Below are 14321 nucleotides of genomic sequence, written 5' to 3'. Positions count from 1 at the left end.
ATAATGCTTTTGCCTTACACATGTTTTGAGCTTTTAAGCGCCAAATGCATCAATATTTTTACATGGGGGTAAATATTAAATAAAATATAGAAATTTGGGTTTGAATAAGATTTTTTTCTCCCATCTAAATTCAACTTCTTTAAAAGAAAATATATGCTTTGGAATATGATGTTTGTTTGAGTAACAGGTACATTTGTACAGAGAAAAAAGTTAGTGGACCAATGTCTCTGAAAGCAACTTCTAATGCCTCCATCCCTTGGAATGGCCATCTTCCAAGTATGGCTCCAGAAATCCTATGAACTGCACCATAAGGTCAAGTCAAATTTGGAAGCTTCACAAGTGGCGGTCACAAAGGAAGTAGCAGTTACATGTGCAATCTGAATGAAGCTCTCAAGACATAATGCTCAGTAGTCCAGTACCATATATGCTGAAATTTTAAGAAGACATGTATTACAAAAAAACTATATTTCTTAATTTTACATTTTTATCTGAGTATCTCAGGGTACCTTTACTTTTTATCTAGTATCCCTTGGTAATTTTACTTTTTCATCTTATAGTGCTCAGTATCTCTGGCTGTGTCCAACTTGCTGGTTGCATTCAGGGCTACCAATATTGACCCCAACCCATTTGACCCATTCACTTGAAAACCCACCCACACTCACCCATTTGAATAAGGGATCAATATGGGTTGAGTGACCTATTAGGATCAGGGTGGGTTGGGTCAAGGGTAGCCATAAGGTCGGTTAGGGAAATTAGGAAAAGGGGTTTATGTTAGGGTTTGAAATAAATCTCTGTTTCATTCTACTCCCTTTCTGCAGAACAGGAACAGGTAGCCTCTCTCTCCCTCTACCATTTTATGAAATCATTCTCTCTCTCTCTTTCTCTCTCTCTCTGTGCGTGCCATTGTAAACCACAAAGAAACCGGTGAATCTCCACCGTAGTAAGCCTGCCTTGTTTTGTGAGAATCATCAGTCAAGCATCTCCTTTGGATCAGCTTTTTTCTATCTTTCTAAACCCTAGAATGCAAAGATTTACATGGTGTTCAACAGCATGGTTGGTTTTGTTTTTAACTAAAACGATCACATCAACAAAATTGTATTGTTTTGTTCATGTGCAGTTGTTTTTGTTTTTGTTTTCTTAAACAAAACCGACCATATTGTCAAACACCCCCTTAATGGAACCGGTAAATCCACCACTGCTCTATTCGTTATGTTTTCACAGTTTGGCAGAGAGAGAGAGAGAGAGAGAGAGAGAGCCAAGATCAGATTTTGAAATCAGTTTTGATTTCTGAGTTCTTGTCCTTCTACAATGTCTTCTTTGTAACAGAGAAAGTAAATAAACTACAAAGTTCATAAAACCTTTAACATCTCTCTCCTCTCACTCGTTGCAAATTTTGTTTTTTTCCTCAATAATTTTTACATTTCCTGTATTTTTTATTTATTTGCAATTTCTTATTTTGCTGTTTTATGCAATTTCTGTTTTTTTTTTTTTTTTTTTTTTTTGTAACAGAGAAAGTAAATAAACTACAAAGTTCATAAAACCTTTAACACCTCTCTCCTCTCACTCGTTGCAAATTTTGTTTTTTTTTTCCTCAATAATTTTTACATTTCCTGTATTTTTTATTTATTTGCAATTTCTTATTTTTCTGTTTTATGCAATTTCTGTTTTTTTATTTCAAATTTTAACTTTTCTGATTTTTTGTATTTTCTTATAATCTTTTTGTATTGTTTTACATTTCAGTGTTTTTCTATAATTTCTGTTGCTTTTTTACAATTTATGTTTTTCTGCAATTTATACATTTTTCTGTATTTTTTATTTCTTTTATTTCTTTAATTTTTGTTGTTTTTTCAAAATTTATGTAAACAAATATGTTTTTCTATATTCTGTTTTTTGTATTCATTTTTTCTTTTCTTATTTAAAAAATATTTTCTTGAACTTTTTTATCACTTATATTTTTAGTGGGTCATATGAGTGGGTTGTGACCCACTGACATCAATAAATATGGATGGGAAATGGGTTAGTTGGTCAATATGAGTGGATTGGTACTCAACCCTCGTCCAGCCCAACCCAACCCAACCCACCCCTTTGCCACCCCCTAAGTTGCATTGCAATTTTCAAATTATGAAACCATTTGAGGCACCTGAGCCAAAGGGTGACTGAAGGTAAGGTGGGCTCAAAGGGTGAGGCACGTGAGTCACTTAAAACTCATATGTTTGATCGATGGTAAGAAACATCTATCATCTTCCTCAACTTCTTCTCGATCGAAGGCAACAGGCACAGGTTCAGCTTCGGCTGGCTCTCCACAGTGGATTGCAACACAGAAACTAAAATCATTGTCACCTGATAGATGCAACCCAAGGTCTATTAGGCGCAGCGATCTTGAATCCTCGGCAGATGGCGACTGGTCTGAGGAGGAAGTTACGTATCAGGTTCTGATGACACAGTCAGTTTGGGTAGTGTTGATTTGCATCAAAATGTGAAGTTCATGGAAGAGGAAAGTTTAATACAGAAACCTTATTTCTGGAAGAAGATAAAGGGACTGAAGTTAGAGAGAGTATGGATCGATTGCCTGGGTCTGACGCTGCGCACTCCATTTCTCCTTCTATTGAGGGGGGTTGTTCCAACCTCTCAGTTTTGTCAAGAAGTTAGCATAGGGGAGCAGGACACTACAAAGGAAATTTGCGAGGATAGCCCAGAAAGGACAATACAGGGACAGACGTTTTTAGCAAATAGACTAGCCGATGGAGACTACTTGTCCATACACACTTCTCAGCAAACTCCGACAAGGGGAATAGCAGCTGCGTCCTCTTGTTCTAATCCCCATCTAAAAAACTTCTGTACTCCTCAGGCAGCCCCTGCCTTTCAGGTATTATTTTCCCTTTGGTTTTTGGTACTAACGTGTGTGCTGAGCCTATTGCAAATACTCTAGCATCCCATTTTGTGAGGGGTAGTGGTGGTATGGGGGAAAGGAAAGTGGGGGGATCTGAAAAGGTTAAACAAAAGAGTGGAGCAGCAGTAGGCAAGGAGCAGGAAGAGGAGGTGGAAAGGTTCTGGAGATTGATTTGTGAAGAATTGGAGGAGCTTAGGAGAAGGGAAGGATGTGAGGAAAATAGTGCTTAGAGGGAGGACTTGAGTAGTAAACAGGAAGAGGAGTTGGAAAAAGGAGATAGTGAGGGGACTGGTCTACTTCCAAAACCTGAAGGTAGAAACTGAACTGGTGGATTAGGTAAAGAAGAGGGTGGAGAGGAAATATTTCAGAGGAAGGTGGACGAAAAAAAGTCTGAAGTGGAAAGATTAATCTCTGACATCGAGGGTGATCTAGAGTTTAGTGGGAGGGGTGAGAAGAGGAAGAACATCATGTAAGAAATGGGGTCAAGTGGGGCCGTTGATTGAAGTGTATCTATGAAAATTATAAGTTGGAATATGAGAGAGTTGGGGAGTGCAAGAAAGAGGAGAGCTAAAAAGGACTTACTAAAGAGGGAAAAAACTGAAATTGTGATGTTACAAGAGACAAAATTGTCAGAAATGGAGGGAAGGTAGGTTAGAAGTTTTTGGAGATCAAGAGGAGTAAGCTGGTCTTCAGCTTTGTCATGAGGAGCACAAGGGGGTATTGTCATAGTGTGGAAGGATGAGGTAGTAGAACCGGTGGAACAACTAATAGGTAGGTTCTCGGTCTCGATTAAATTTAAGAATGTAAGGATGGATTCATTTGGGTGTTAACTAATGTTTACGGCCCTAACAATTATAGAGAAAGAAATGAACTGTGGGAGGAGTTGTCTGCTACAAGGTTTATGGGATAGTCCTTGGTGCCTGGGAGGGGATTTTAATGTCATAAGATTTTCTGAGGAAACAAGTAACCCTTCTCAGTCAGCTACAACAAGCATGAGGAAGTTCAATGGTTTTGTAGAAGAGTGCGAACTAAAGGAAATCCCTCTTTTACAAGCTAGGTTCACTTGGTCTAACTTTCAAGAAAACCCCTTATGCTCAAAATTGGACAGATTCCTTTTCGACCTAGCCTGGGAAGGTCCTTGGTGCCATTGCCCCATTAAGATAGGTGTGGAGTTGTTTGTTAATGGGCCTAGACCATTTAGATTTGAAAACATGTGGTTAATGCATCCAAATTTCGGGGAAAAAGTAAAGGAATGGTGGAATGAAGAGCTAAGGGGGGTAAAGTGGAAGGGGATAAGATTTCATAAGAAGCTACAAAGGTTAAGAACCAAGTTGAAGGAGTGGAATAGGGACCATTTTGGTAGAATTGAGGAAAAGAAATTGAGTCTAATATCTCGGATTGAGGAATTGGATGAGAAGGAAGCTCAAAGGATAATTAATGCACACAATAGGGAGATAAGAAGTCAATTGAAAAAGGACTTAGAGGTTGTTTTACTTAGAGAAGAAATTTGTTGGAGAGAAAAGTCAAGACACTAGTGGATTAAGGAAGGTGATGGAAACACTAGATTCTTCCATGATCTAGCAAGTGGAAGAATGTCGAAAAACTTTGTGGCCAAATTAGAGGTAGAAGGGGAAGCCATTACAAATCAGGACAAAATAGCCAAAACCTTCGTGACCCACTTTAAGTCCATTTATAAAGGACCTTTGAATGGAAGATTGCCTATGGAAGGGTTGGATTGGCCATGTTTGGGAGAAGAGAAAGTGAGGTGGTTGGAAAGAAGTTTTGAAGAAGCTAAAATCAAGAAGGTAGTGTTCCTAATGGATAGATCTAAGGCACCCAGATGGATTTACTATGGCATTTTACCAAGATAGTTGGGAAGTACTAAAGGATGATTTGGTTGAGATTTTTAAGGAATTTGCATTAGTGAGCAGGGGTGTCAATGCCACGTTTCTGGCCCTAGTCCCTAAGAAACTTGATGCTATTCATTCGAAGGATTTCAGACCAATTAGCTTGGTGACGAGCATTTACAAAATCCTAGCTAAGGTTCTATCTCTGACGCTTAAAGAAATTACCCCCTCCTTAGTCAGCCAAACCCAAGGGGTCTTTGTACAAGGAAGACAAATAATTGACCAAATATTGATTGCCAATGAAAGTGTGGAGATTTGCGGAGATCTGATAGGAAAGACTTTGTGTGTAAGTTGGATGTTGAAAAGGCTAACGACATGGTGGACTGGAAGTTCCTTCGTGAAGTCTTAAGAAACTATGGCTTTGGTGAAAAGTGGTGTAATTGGATCCTAGGTTGTGTTAGTTCTTGTCATGGTGAAAGGAGTGGTGAAGGATTTCTTCTTAGTTAGCAGGGGTAACAGGCAAGGGGAACCCTCTCTCACCTTTTCTTTTCACCTTAGTTGCTGATGTGCATAGTCATTTAATCTCTAAGGCTGATACAGAAGGTGTAGTTAGAGGGTGGAGTTGGTAGAAATGAGACCCCAATTACCCATCTCCAGTTCGCGGATGACATATTAATCTTTTGTGAGGGCGCTGAGATTGAGAGGGTGAGAAGTTTAAAGGTGCTTATTAGAAACTTTAAAAGTATTTCCAATTTGAAAATCAATTTTGAAAAGAGTTGCATTGCAGGGGTTAACTTGGAGTCAGGAGAAGTGGAGGCTATTGCCGAGTGCTTAGAGTGTTCTATCTCTAATTGGCCTTTGACCTATTTGGGGCTTCCTTTAGGAGCAAATCCTCGGGAGAGTAGGTTCTGGAGCTCAGTTGTAGAGAAGTTTGAGAAGAGATTGGCTTCATGGAAAAAGAACTACATCTCTTTGGGGGGAAGAATCACCTTAATAAGAGATACACTTGCAAGCCTTCCAACTTACTATCTCTCTGTCTTTAGGATTCCAACTAGGGAAGCTAAGAAATTGGAAAAATTAATGAGAGACTTTCTTTGGGAACTAGGGGAAAATAGGAAAGGCCATTTAATTAAGTGGGAGGTGGTGTGTAGGAGTAAAGAGGAAGGGGGCTTGGGACTAGGGAACTTAATTCAAAAAAATACAGCCTTACTGGGGAAGTGGCTGTGGAGGTGGCCGTTAGAGAGAGTCAGGTTGTGGCATGAGGTGATCAGAAGCATACATGGATGCTCAGAGAATAGATGGGATGCTGGTGTATCAAGGCAGGCAACTTCAGCAACCCCTTGGAAGGCAGTGCACAATTCTTCCTCAATTCCTCAGTCATATCAGGTATGATGTGTGTGATGGCAACTCCATCCTCTTTTAGGAGGACATTTGGATTGGAGATGTTCCCCTGAAATCTCTTTTCCCCTCCCTGTTCTCAGTTTCTCGATACAAAAAAGAGGTTGTTTCCAAATTTTGCTCCTCATTGGAAACCCCTTGGGCTCCTACTTGGGATGTTGGGTCTCACAGAGGCTTAAGGGACGAGGAGATTGAATGCTTGGTCAGTTTACTCTGCCTTCTTGAGAAAGTTTGTTTGAACCCCTTTGAACTTGACAGAGGAATTTGGATACCTTGACCAGAAGGATCTTTCTCTTGTGCTTCTTTTTTCAAATCCCTTTGTTGTTCTAACCCTCAGCAGGCCTTCCCTGTTAAGGAAGTTTGGTGTAGACCTGTTCCCCCTAAGATTTTGGCATTTTGTTGGGAAGTGTACTATGGGAAAGTAAACACCTTGGATAATCTACAAAAGAGAAGACCTTTTCTCTGTATTTCCCCCAACTGGTGCATCCTGTGCAGATCTCAGAGTGAGGATTGTTATCATTTGTTAATTTCTTGTTCATTTACCGCAGAGTTATGGGATTGGCTTCTCTCTTTGTTTAGGAGCAGTTGGAATGTTCCAACAGATTTAAGACTGCTTTTTGATCCCTCTACTTTTGTTTGGCAACAAAAAAGGGGTAAAATCATGTGGAGGTGTGCAAGAGCTGCATTGATATGGACAATCTGGGAAGAAAGGAATGCTAGAACTTTTTTGGAGAAGGAAAGGAACCTTCAAGAGATAAAGGACTGTCTTGGTTAGGGTGATTCATTGGCTGAAATCTTTGGACTTGTTTCACCAATTCTCCTTTAATGACATTTGGAGGAATTGGGCAGCAGTGGCAAGCTGTTTCCTCTTCCAAGACTAAAGTGAGAACAAGCTGGTCAGCTCTTCCTGTGGGCTTCTTGAAGTTTAATTTTGACGGAAGCAGTCTAGGAAACCCAGGTCCTTCTGGGTTAGGTGGGGTATCGAGGAATGAAATCGGGAATGTGATACTTATCTTCTCAGGTCCTTTAGGAGTGGGAGACTCTACTAGAGCAGAAATGTTTGCTGCCTTGCAAGGTGTACAGTTTGCAGCTCAATTAGGGGTGAACCAGCTAATAGTTGAAGGTGACTCAAAGGTTGTAATAAGCTGGTTGCAGGACCCAAAGTCAGTAGTTTGGTGCTTCAGGAATGAAATTAAAAAGTTTAAGGTGCTGACAAGAAACATGGACCTAAGAATACAATAGTTGGGAGATCAGCAAATGCTATGGCAGACTGTCTAGCCAAGCAAGGGTCAGCTAGGGAACTTCTGTATTGGGCACAACTGTAACTTATCACTTTTGTTTTTTTCTTTAGTGGAGAGATCGCAGCTCACGCCTCTCCAAGGGCTGCTTGTATGTGCTAATATTTCCAAATTAATAAAAAGTTCATTTATTTATCAAGAAAAAAAAAATTATAAAACCATTTGAGCAAGAATTGGGATTTGCTCCTCACAGTCACATCCTACCATGCATTGTGAACATCTCATGAATAATAATAGATGTTCCTGATGTGCGGCTGGGACATGCTGTGAGGTCCATGTGAGGAGCAAATCCAGACTCTCTAAGCAATGACCATGAACCCAAGTACCATAAGTGAAAAAGACCTTTGTTGTAGTCTGTAAATAGGGCCGAAGTCTTTTGTTGTAGATAGGTCCTGGTGGTTTGATCCACCTGGCTGGTTGGAACCGCATCTTTGTCTTCTGTTCCATTGAGTTAATTCAATTTTTCACTTTTCAAAAAAAAAAAAAAAAGTACCACAAGCAATTTAGCAGGGCATGACCAAGAGAAACCAGGACAATAAAATAAGAATATATTTTTTACTTTTCAAAAAAAAGTACCACAGTAGGGATAACGCATGGATGATGATGATCATAGAAATTCAAGTAAAACTGCACTCGTATAATTTCAGTAGTATCTTGAGCCCTCTGTTTCTCTAAGCTCAGAGTTTTATTTTATTGCTAGGCATAAAGTTGAGATGAATCACAACTTGAATATTACTCAGTAGTCAACATGAGTACATTACAGTCAGTTTTTTTTTAATCGTATTCCACCACTTCAGTTAGGCCTCAACGAAATTAGGATCCTCATTAGCCTATTCACTGGGCAAATTATTGTGGTATTTAGATAAATAACAAGTTTTTGTATGGAATTGACATAAGAAAATTAAAAAAAAAAAGAAAAAAAAAGCTTTCTGGTGGCATAAATTTACCTCTGAACCATCTTTGAACCACCGTGCACCATAACCATCAGCAACCCTTATCTCCAAGACACCACCATAAGGTGGAACCACATGGATGTTAGTCCAACAACAATGACTTATTAGATTATTGATGACTTTCAATGCAATTCTATTTTTATCAGAATCTGAACAAATAGCAAACGAAAGCCATCAATTAGTATCATAAAAGAAATACTTTGCAAACCTTAGGTCCTTGTGGTCACCATTCTAAGCAGACACTACTTGAAAGACTACAAAAAATGTGAATGCAGTGGCAAGGATATATATTGGCTGTTTATGAGTATCCAGCATTGAGTCGATCTGATTTTAAGTCTACACCTCACCAATAAACTTGGAACTTCAAATTTGATGCAAAAAAAGAAAAAAGAATCTAAGTTCAAATAAGTCAGTTGAAATACCAAGTCATTATTTCAGGATTGAAGTTTACAGAAATGATGAGACAAATAGCTTTTTTTATATCAGCAAAGGTAAGTTTTATTAATCATAATGTGAAATCTGAGCTTACAATTTGTGGGTAGTTTACCCACTCCCATAGGAGTAAGCAGATACAACTAGAGTTGCAATCCCCCAAAATCATCCTTATAATTTATACCAAAATAAGTGCCGCCTGTTTGCCCCTTGTTTAGCTAAAGTATCTGCCATGCCATTTGCAGTACTTCTCACCCATTTAAAAGTAACAATCAGTTCCCTTGTTATCATTTCAATTTCCCTAATCCTTGGCCTGTAAACCCAAGGGGTTTAGCTGTGAAATTTTGTCCAGGAAGTCACCACCTGAGAGTCCCCTTCCACTTCTAAACCTTTGAAATCCAAACTGTTTTGCAAGTTTCAGCCCTTGAAGCAGAGCCATTAATTCTGCTGTCAGTGGATCCCCTTGCTCTATGGGATCCAAATAAAGTACCAGTACCTCACCTTCTATACCTCGTATTATAATTCGGCCTGCCCTTGAGTTCTGTTATTCTGATAACAGCCAAGAAGAGAGGAGAAGAAAGAAGAAAGAAAGAGAGAGAGAAAGGAGAAGAAAAGAAGAGAAGATAAGTCTGGTTCGAATGAGAGAAAAATCGCCTCTCCCATTCGGCCAAATATGTTTTATATTACTAACATAATGGAAAGGACACATGGCCCCTACTTAAGTGAGGGACACTAATTCTAACATAATATTACACATCAGCAACCTCAACATAAGTATAAAGACAGAAATACCGCTACATACTCGACACTAACACTCCCCCTCAAGCTGTTGAGTATATATCATATTATCCCAGCTTGTTACATATGTAGTCTACTCTTCCCCGACTCAACCCTTTAGTAAATAAGTCTGCCCACTGGTTCCCTGTGTTAACATATGTAGTGTCTATCACTCCACTCAGCACCTTCTCTCTCACAAAGTGACAGTCAACCTCTATGTGCTTGGTTCTTTCATGAAACACCGGATTAGAAGAAATATGAACTGCAGCCTGATTGTCACAATAGAGCTTCATTGGAATGTTTACATTGTATCCCATCTCCTGTAGAAGGTTCCTTAGCCACACTAATTCACAAGTAGTATGTGTCATAGCTCTATATTCTGCCTCCGCACTACTTCTCGCCACGACTGTCTGCTTCTTACCTTTCCATGTCACCAAATTACCCCCAAGATAAGTGCAATAGCCTGTGGTACTTTTCCATTCCACCACTTTTGTATATCAAACCACGGCCAGGAGCCCCCTTTAAATACCTCACAATTCTTAGAACTGCATCCCAACGAGGAACCAGAGGTTTCTGCATGAACTGGCTTACCACACTAACCGCAAATGAAATATCTAGTCGAGTAATGGTTAGGTAGTTCAGTTTACCTACAGGTCACCGGTATCTACCAGGGTCTTCAAACACTTCACCCATATCACTGCTCAGCTTAGTGCTTGTTTCCATAGGTGTTTCAACCAGTTAAGCACCTAACAAGCCTGCTTCTTCCAGCAAATCAAGCACATATTTCCTCTGACACAAATTAATACCATGCTTAGACCTTGCTACTTCTATACCCAAGAAATTTTTCAATTTACCAAGGTCCTTTGTCTGAAAATGTTTATGCAAAAAAGTCTTCAACTTGTTAATACCCATTTTATCATCCCCAGTAATAACAATATCATCTACATACACCACCAATAGGATTTTTCCTACCTGAGAGTCATGACTGAAGACTGAATGATCAACATGGCACTGTTTCATACCAAACTTCTTTACCACCTCAATGAACCTACCAAACCACGCTCAAGGAAACTGTTTAAGCCCATAAATAGCCTTCTTTAGTCTGTATACCTTACCATCCTCCCCATGAGCAACAAACCCCAGTGGTTTCCCCATATAGACCTCCTCGAGCAAATCACCATGCAAGAAAACATTCTTGATATCAAAATTGATAGAGGGGCCAATCATACATAGCAACAAGAGAGATCACAACACGAACCAAACCTATCTTTGCAACCAGGGAGAAGGTCTCTGTGTAGTCAATACCATAGGTTTAGGAGTACCCTTTTGCAACCAATCTAGCTTTCAGTCGCTCTACACTACCATTAGGTAAGTACTTAACAGTATAAACTCACTTACAACCGACAGCCTACTTCCCAGGAGGAAGAGTGGTGAGATTCCACATATGATTATGAGTTAGAGTTGAGAGTTCTTCTTCCATTGCACGGTGCCATCCTGGAAAGGCAAGGGCTTCCTGGACATCCTTAGGGACAACAACAGAGGATAACAAAGAGATAAACTGGCGATGGGAAGCGAAAAGATGAGATACTGGGGTTGGGGCTGGTGTGGGGACAACTGCCGGATCTGTCGACATTGATGGAGCTGGAGAAGGAGCAGTCGGTACATGTGGGCGATGTGTATACACTTGATGGATAGGTGGTCGTTCAACAAGTGGTGGCACCGGAGGCAAGGACTTTGTCACAACTGGAACAAGAGGAACAAAATCTGCAACTGCAAGAGGAAGAGGAAGAGGTGATGAGGAGGAAGAAATCACCAGACCCTAAGAAAAATGGAGTAGACTCAAAGAAGGTAACATCAACACACACAAAGGAATGTCGAAAGCTAGGATAATAACACTTATACCCTTTCTAGGTCCAGGAATAGCCAAGGAAGATGCACTTGATGGATCGTGCATCTAACTTGTCCTTCCTGGGGCCCAGATTATGGACGAAGCAGACACACCCAAAAATCCAATGAGAAAGAGGAAACGGAGACAAGGTGGGAAACAAGGTAGTGAATGGGGAATGCTCATCAAGGATAAACGTGGGCATCTGATTAATCAAGAAGCAAGTAAGCACTGCATCACTCCAAAAGGGTTTGGGAGCATTCATGTGATGCATGAGAGATCGAGCTGTTTCCAAAAGATGATGATTCTTTCTCTCAGCCACCCCATTTTGTTGTGGGGTGTAGGTACATGAGGTCTAATGTATAATGCCATGTTGGTCCAAGTATTCTTGAAATGATGAAGAGAAATATTCACAACCATTATTAGAACGAAAAATTTTAATGTGAACGCCAAATTGGTTGTGAATCTCAACATAAAATTTTTGGAAAATGGTAAACAATTCACTCCTTTCATTCATTAAATAGAGCCATGTCATCCTTGAATAATCATCAACAAAAATGACAAAATATCTATATCAATTGTATGACATCACTTTATAAGGACCCCAAACATCTAAATGAACCAAAGAAAAAGGACTCATCACACGATTATCAACCCTAGGACTAAAGGGAACACGATGATGTTTCCCCAACCAACACGATTCACAATCTAAAACAGAAAGTTGACTCAACGAAGGAACCAAGGGCTTCAAAACTTTCAGCGAAGGATGACCAAATCGATAGTGCCACTAGAGAGGAAAGAGAGATAACTGGAGAGCTGTTGATGTTCTTCCACCACCGTCAAGATAATACAATCCACCAGCTTCATGCCCTCCACCAATCTTCATCCCCGTCTTGAGATCCTAAAAAACACACGAAAAAGGGTAAAAAGTAATAGAGCAATTGAATGACTTGGTCAACTTACTAACAAACATAAGGCTAAACAGAAATTTAGGGACATACAAAACTGAGGATAAAGGTAATGGGGTCATGTTAACACTGCCAACACCACAAATGGAGGATGTGGAACCATTAGCAAGGGTAACAAATTGTGATGTTGAGCAATGAGAGAGGGAAGAAAACACACCTGTAGTTCCAGTCATGTGATCGGAGGCTCCAAAGTCAATAATCCAGGGATTGGGTGTGGATGCCAAACAAGCCATACCTGGTGTGCGAGAGTAGCCGTGTTCTGCTGAGATGTGGCCTGGACAAACCTCTCATACTCATCACGGGGGACACTCATCATCTTCTTCCCGGGAACATCTGTGGATGTAGGAAGCATCTAATCAGCTGAACGACTCTCCTATCTGAAGCTATTGCCACTAGTCATGGCATGATTGGCCCAAGTTGAGGGTGGACCATGCAAATCATAGCAATAATTAATGGTATGTCCATCCATACCACAGTGTACACCTCCTCAGACCCGAACTACGTCCTCTTCCACAGGCTCCCCCTGAATCTCAACCTCCAATACGACCACCACCACGGTTATATGTAGGTCCACCACCACCACTCCGGCCATATACAGGACCACTGCTACCACTACGGCCAGACTGAGCTCCCTTTCAAATCACACTGAAAACAGCATAAACCCTAGCACACTCCAGTCTGAAACCCACCATACGATCTGAAACATACTTATTATTTGATTCACAACAAAAAAAAAATTGCATAGAAATCTCTTACCTCATCACCTGAAAATCAGACTACACAAAAATCAGACCACACAAGACACCCATTGCACCACACAAATCAGCCCTCTTCTCTTCATCGATTAGGGGAGGGCTTCTTAGGAACCACAACAACCGACCACGAACAACACAACTGGAGGCATAGAAACCTCCAAGGGAAGAGGGTGACCACTCCTTTTTAGCCCTTTCCCTTATCTCCAACCGATGACAAAGAAATCAAGAGAAAACCCTAGGCTGGGTGCGTAGAAAACAAAAATTTGGGCAGATCCGAGTTGCTTAGTTGACTCTGATACCATATTATAATTTGGCTTGCCCTTGAGTTCTGTTAGTCTGATAACAGCCAAGAAGAGAGGAGAAGGAAGAAAGAAAGAGAGAGAGAAAGGAGAAGAAAAGAAGAGAAGACAAGTCTGGTTCGAATGAGAGAAAAATTGCCTCTCCCATTTGGCCATGTGTTTTATATTACTAACATAATGGAAAAGACACATGTGCCCCTACTTATGTGAGGGACACTAGTTCTAACATAATATTACACATCAACAACCTCAACATAAGTATAAAGACAGAAATACCCCTACATACTCGACACTAACACCTCGAAATACACCCCCTAAACCAGCCCTTCCTTCATTTCCTAAAAAACTCCCGTCAAAATTTAGTTTCACAGAATTAGGTTTTGGTGGTCTCCTTTCCATAATAACCCTTTCTTTCTCTTGGGCCAAGTTTGCCACTTCCTTCCATGATCTCAGAATATCATTGAAGGGGAAAACATGGAAGATTTCCAAAATTTTTACCCAATGTGCAACTTTTATCTTTATGGTTTCTATGATTTTCCAACTCTGATCTAAATCTTTCATTGAAAATACTCCCATTCCTTTCTTCCCAAATAGTCCAAATCAGTACTTCTCTAGTTGCTTTCCACAGAATCTTTCCTTTTTACTTTGCCTGCCTCTGGAAGTTTGGATCAAAGAGGCCCACCACATCCTGGGGAGGAGTCCACCTGCATCCAAAAAGAGAATAGAAATGCTCCCAAACACGAGTGTACAGTGAATAAACAGATGGGAGATACTCCCTCCACTAGCTTTGCAAGGGCAACAAACATGTGCGGAAAGGCA

The 14321-nt window shown here is 40.3% G+C and overlaps 1 protein-coding gene across 10 annotated transcripts in view; it reads right to left on the bottom strand.

Annotated features, from left to right (window-relative positions):
• Positions 1 to 7: 7 nt before the first annotated feature.
• LOC148873373 (uncharacterized) overlaps positions 8 to 14321 on the bottom strand; it is a 69981-nt gene continuing 55667 nt past the window's right edge. The window contains exons 10-11 of one of the 10 annotated variants that reach the window (XM_088963895.1): positions 8381 to 8426; positions 8 to 300 (exon numbers count right to left, since the gene is read on the bottom strand). In XM_088963895.1, coding sequence (XP_088820021.1) covers positions 294 to 300; positions 8381 to 8426 — 53 coding nt within the window. In that variant the 3' untranslated portion in view covers positions 8 to 293. Of the gene's footprint in view, positions 428 to 8074; positions 8271 to 8380; positions 8536 to 14321 lie in introns of those variants that run through there. The other 9 variants (XM_088963897.1, XM_088963890.1, XM_088963894.1 and 6 more) reach the window with 9 other exon arrangements.

Source organism: Nelumbo lutea, chromosome 1 (assembly GCF_056320005.1).
Source record: "Nelumbo lutea isolate HS-2025 chromosome 1, American lotus-T2T, whole genome shotgun sequence".
NCBI lineage: Eukaryota > Viridiplantae > Streptophyta > Magnoliopsida > Proteales > Nelumbonaceae > Nelumbo > Nelumbo lutea.
Note: the sequence above shows the minus strand (reverse complement) of the source record. Positions and strands in the feature narration are given on the sequence as shown.